Raw genomic sequence first — 5,858 nt, 5'->3', positions numbered from 1 at the left:
TTTCTTTTTTATGTGTCAGGCTTTACAGGGTTAAGGCAGGTTTCCCGGAATGTGTGTAGTTAATTGTAGTTCTCCTAACTGGTGGAAACAAATCTGTGTATAGCTATTTGTGCTATAAATGAGCTTCCCTTACTTCCTGGCTGCACATTTGAAGTAGATAAACCATGGAGAGAGGAGAAATGTGCCTCTCTGCTGGAGGTGTGACAGAGAATCAGGCTCCATCTGCTGGTCTAATCTAGTCCAGGTGGTCCTGTCTGCTCCTATTAGAGGAGGCTGCACCAGGCCAACTCTGGACCGGAGCAAAATCTGGAGTTTGGAGATTCTGGGTAATTCACCCTGGTCACGTTCCAGCTCTAAGTGACATGTCCATGATGGACCTCTGACATGGAGATGACGGAGGTGCAGAGTGCATGTCTTCATGCACTGTATGTAACTCTGTGGTTGGGCTGAGTCAGTTGGTCTGGTGGATTAGAGGGCTAACGAGACAACTGACAGCACTTGAGCCCTATTAACCCTCCAACATGTCCTGCTTTTGTTAATTGACCAATAAAAAGCAGAAGTTGTTGGACAAGTCCATCCAGGAAGTTGACAAGCAGGTGAAGTGTTTGCATGGTAATAAATAAAAGGAGGTTTCCTGTGTCCCTCCCACTGAACTTTTGCTGTTTTGTGAACAAATATCTCACTGGTATTTGATTTTCACCCCGGAAATCCCTGAAATGTTTGTTTGTTACAGTAACAGATATCAAACAGTTGTTCTAAACTTTAATCAAGGGTTCTGAGCATATCCCATGATCAGTGATGGCAATGAAAGTAACCATCAATAAATACAGAAATAGATAAATGATCTTCAAACTAACAAGGTACGGGTAGCGATAAGAGTTCCAATACACACGAGTGAGAACCATGTCTCTACAATCCCAGTTTGTAACAAGGCTTTCTGTTATAAACACCACTGTTACACCAGGGAGCTGATCTGTCTTTCAGCAGCTTTTCATGAGCTGCCTATTTCTCTGTGTGACAAGTAAACTGGTCTTCATGTGTGAAATCAGAGGAGTGCCCCTAAAAGTGAGGAGTGTGAGGATGTGACCTAGGAGTCAAAACATGCTGCTTCCTTCCTCCCTTTCTGTGTGATGATGACCTCCACCCATCTGACGCCTTCTCTCAGCAGACTAAACCAAATTGAGCAGGTATTTGCAAACAGGATCTGATCCAGGTGTGCAATCGTGCAGCTGTTCATTTAAGTCGCAGCTCTGTTCTCCTACCAGGCAGTTGATCTTCTTCCACCAGGTCTCTGACAGGCTCTTCATCTTATCAGGTGTCTTCTTCCTCAGAGTTGCCCTCTGCTGCTGGATGCTGCTGCCGCCTGCCTGCTGGATGCTGGCCAGGATGGCTGAATCAAAAGCATCCTTCAGGTTCTTCTGGGTCAGGGCTGAGCACTCTGCAAAACTCACCGCCCCAAGCTCCTGGGCGAGTCGCTGGCCCTCCTCTGTGCCCACAGGACGCTGCTGGTTCTGTGCCAGCTGGATGAGCACCTGGACGTCCTCCCTCAGGTCCAGCTGGGTGCCAACCAGGACCAGGGGAGCACCTGGGCAGTGCTGACGGATCCCAGGAACCCACCTGTCGGTCAGGTTGCGGAAAGAGCAGGGGCGGACCACGCTGTAGCAGAGGAGGAAGACATCTGCGTTCTTATAGCAAAGCGGGCGGAGGAGCTCCAGCTCGTCCTTGGTGAGACAGAGAAAAAGGCCATTGTGGTTGTTTGAGGACGATGCTGACGTTGTTCTGTTTTTCTTATTCACAAAAAATCCCATAGAAAGACAAAAACTAATTATGTTTCCATTACTCAGAACTTTCGTGCTTCCCTCCGTCATCTTTGACTTTATATAGTTGTATTAATTTTTTAAAGTCTCATCTTAAACAGCAGATATTACTCTATCAAGTAGTGCATTTGTTAGTGACTATTATCAGTGATGGATTCATCCTTGTTTGATGCTCTAGTGAAGAATTTATTGTAATTATTTAAATTGTTTGGATAAAATGGAGTTTTACACCCGACAGTAGAATCATCTCATAGTTGGTTTTGGTCCTGCCTTGATTGTAGGCAATAAGAGAAATCTAGAACATCTGTCCACCTTAACTATGAACATGTATCTGACGTTCCCACTGCTTTAAGGTGGATTTTTTTGTGATGCTGAGTCGGATTCATATTTTTCTCTAATGGAAACAACAAAATTGAAACACGTCAAAACAGTTTGAGCTGTAACATCACAGCTGATCTGCACAGTCCTGACAATAAAAATGGTCATTTGTTCTTAAGCCCAATTTAAAAAAAAAAGTCTTTGACAAACTGACCCTAACATCACACAGTTCTCACTTAACTCTGGTGGATTTGTTTTGGTTTAATTTGCCCAAGTTCGTCTCTGTTCCTCAGATTTCTTTAACATTTGTTTGGCAAAACTATCTTCAACCAAAGAAACAGTCTCAGTAAAACCTGCTGGCAGTGAGGTGTGTGGATTATCCAGAGTCTGCTGTCTGCAGAGATGTTGTTGTACTTTGGATGAATCTGCCTTCTTTTAGGTTGCATCCAAAAAGACGTTACATCTACTTGGGTACAGAGCACTGAAGGGAGACTGCTATCAGGAAATCTGAAGCTATGAGGGAAAGAAATGTGTGCAGAGCCAAGCATTTGAGCAAAAGAGGGCGGTGAGGTGCAGGGAAACAGAGGGCAAAGCTTCTGAAATACAACTCAGCGCCTGCAGGGGGCGCTGTTTAACTGTGGGGCTGCAGAAACCGGCTATATGCGACTGAAGGGCACTTTAAACTAAAACCTAAAGCGGGTTGTAGGGGCCACAAACACTGTAAGAGCTCCCAGTGTTCAGGTGCAGGGCCAGTTACTGACTAATAGGTACTGATTGGTGATGACTTACGTTGATCGATCCGTCAAACAGCCCCCATTTCTATCAGACACACGTGTAGCCGAGAGGTTAGATTTTCAAGTGCTGCCACGTGTGCAGGGATATTGGTTTGTGTTTACCATAATACTGAGTCCCTGGTGGAGAGAAAGTGCAGCTCACCTGTCCAGCCGTGTCACAGAGCTGTAGTGTCACTGGTTTCCCGTCAACCACAACCATCACTGGGAAGATTAAAAGACAGCTCACTGTATGTTTTGCACTTCATCAGTCTTCTAAGGCACAAGATGCCAGAGCACACACGGCCACATTTACAGGCTTTTTAACAGCCAGCTTGGCATAAGACTGACTACAAGACGACTAAAGCTTTGACTTCCATGTGTGCGTAAAACCTGTGCGTGTAGCTACGCTGATGTCAAAGCATTACCGGTAAAGTTGTCAAACGCAGTCGGAACATATTCTGCCAGGTATCCATTGGTGGTGTAGCTGACGATGAGGCTGGTCTTTCCCACCGCTCCGTCTCCAACCAGGACGCAGTTCACCTTGCGCTCAGGTGCGGAGCCGGACCGTTGACGCTTCACCTGCAGAGGCAAGTCCCAGTTCTTCAAACGCTGCGGTGGGACCGAGGGGCAGTCTCCTCCGCAAACCGAGTCCGCCACACGGCGGGACTTCTGCTTCCCCGCCTCCCGAGGGAGCATGGCTGTGCCTTCGGACGGGGATGGACTAGATGTCTGGCGGTTCAGAGTGGTTGGAGCCTCCCTGCGCACTCCATCTCCCTCACAGCTCACCTGTTTCTACTGATGTTTGGGTCTTGAACTGCCAAACCGAAGCGCCAGATAATGTCTGGGTATGTTTGGTGGCACAGCCCGGGAGCATCCTCCCTACATCTGCTGTGCTCGTGATTCCTAAGAGGCTTAGCGACCAGAGCAGCTTGTGAAGCTCCGCAGCTTTCCAAGTGAAATGAGCTAAGCTTACTGGAAACCTTTATCCAACAGAGTGAAATACACAGCATGTCTCCCTCTATGGCCAGTTGAGTGGTAGAAATAAGAGAACAGATCTCTAAACGGACATATTATCAGTGAATTCACTAGTTTTGGCCCCTTCTGCAGCATGTGTCAAACAAATAAATGGATTTGTTTTAGTCTAAATAATGAAATAAGCCAGTGAATAAATGACAGTAACACACAATAAAAACTGCCGTTTCTTTTGGCTACAATCCAGACTCACTCCTGTTCTATAACATCTATAACATTTACCTCCAACAGGCTCTTTAGAGGAAAACAAGTAGTTTAATGTGGCAGAGCGACGCCCCCTAGTGGTGGAGCCACGTCAGGTGTGGGTGCAGAAGGACTGGATGCAACACATCACTGTCACCAGCAGCAGATAAACAGCAGCCTCCTGCCTCCACACAGACGGACACGGAGAGACAGCGAGGAGCTGCAAACAGACTGACACCTCAGAGGAGGAGAGAGGACACCGTGGTAAACCGGAAAACAACCCATGTTTTGGTTTTGTGATCCTCATTAAACAAGACATCGATGAGGAATGTAACAAAATGCACAGGTTCATCGTTTCCTAATCCAACTGTTATGTGTCTTTGACCCCTCTTTGTCAGGGGGTGCACAGCCCAGGAAGAGGCTCACTGGTTCTGGCTTTCATTGGCCTTTTATTTGAATCATTATGACATAATATAGTTTACTTTATATTTTTAAAGAAAACATATATGCATTGTAGTTTTTCTTTATCTGTGGCCATGTAGGAATATTAATGGCTGTAGTTTGTGTGTGAATCTATATTAAAAAGCTCATACTGGCTTGATATTATATCTATTATTATGATATATTAGACTAACCTAGTTTTATCCTCTCAGCACAGACAAGATGAGCAAAGCCTGACTAAACCCAGCTGGCGTCTTTGTGCGCCTTCGTATCTTGAGGAGGCTGCAGGGCGACAACATGGTGAGAAAGCAGCAGTCTGCACTCAGTGTATGTGTGGGAGGCAGAACGTGTTGCCATGCATTGAAAGGCACCAAAAACACCAGTGAGTGGGAGTGAAACCATACGCACCAGCAAAGAACGAGACAGCGTTTCACACGTGCAAACACACACATTATGCATCTCCACTGTGTCTTTGAACTCAGTCCACCCGTACGACCAGAAGACCCGCCTCAGCACTTACCCTGCTGCTGCCTCGGTGCAGTTTGGGCACATTTGGATTTGAGATTTCACATTGAGTCACATTTTGTAGCTTTCCTTCCTCTAACCTGATTTTCTATTGATTGTCTTGTGTGTGTCTCATACTGTGCATTCGAAACACTTGAATAAATAAGATGATTTAAAAAAATACTGAGCTATATATTTTGTAGTAGTGCCACTGTAGCAGTGTTAAACAAGATGAGTCATAACGGTCATATTACTGCTGGTGGCAGCGGCAGTGACAGTACCGGGTCTTTGCTTCTCAACCACTTTTGTTCCAGCTGTTTCATGTTCAGACTTATTAGACTTTCTTCCACTGATGTGTTCACTTGCAGACAACAGGAGTCCAAATCCTAAACTCTGTATAAACTTATATGGCTGAAAACCACCAGAGGAAAACAGGAACATGATGTTTGATTATTTGGGTGAACTGACCCTTTAAACAGCTTCATCAGTGCAAGGCGCATACACTTGTTTGTACTTCTTCTCTGTACTACTCTCACTGACATAATGTCCTCCCTAGCTCTCTAACCTCAGTGTAAATCTGCTAAAAATGATCTTTACCAGGTGCTGACGTCGCCGTTTAACAGGATTAACAAAGAGTCAGTGAAAAACAGCAGCGATCTACCGACTCTGTGAATGGAGACATCAGGGAGCCCTGCTCCAGAAGCTGGCACAACACCCAGAAACCCTGTCAACACACACACACACACACACACACAACATACAAAGCCACTATTCTGCCCATGTACAAACA

At 45.7% G+C, this 5,858-nt stretch overlaps 1 protein-coding gene across 1 annotated transcript; it reads right to left on the bottom strand.

Moving 5' to 3' along the window:
• Positions 1 to 20: 20 nt before the first annotated feature.
• Positions 21 to 3,987, bottom strand: LOC109951836 (rho-related GTP-binding protein RhoU-like). The gene is made up of 3 exons (XM_020586554.1): positions 3,334 to 3,987; positions 3,072 to 3,130; positions 21 to 1,721 (listed from the first exon to the last, which is right to left on the bottom strand). The coding sequence occupies exons 1-3, from the start codon at positions 3,602 to 3,604 to the stop codon at positions 1,170 to 1,172; spliced, it is 882 nt and encodes a 293-aa protein (XP_020442210.1). The 5' UTR covers positions 3,605 to 3,987; the 3' UTR covers positions 21 to 1,169.
• Positions 3,988 to 5,858: the final 1,871 nt, after the last annotated feature.

This window comes from Monopterus albus, unplaced genomic scaffold (assembly GCF_001952655.1).
Source record: "Monopterus albus unplaced genomic scaffold, M_albus_1.0 scaffold413.1, whole genome shotgun sequence".
In the NCBI taxonomy this organism is placed as follows: Eukaryota; Metazoa; Chordata; class Actinopteri; order Synbranchiformes; family Synbranchidae; genus Monopterus; species Monopterus albus.
Note: the sequence above shows the minus strand (reverse complement) of the source record. Positions and strands in the feature narration are given on the sequence as shown.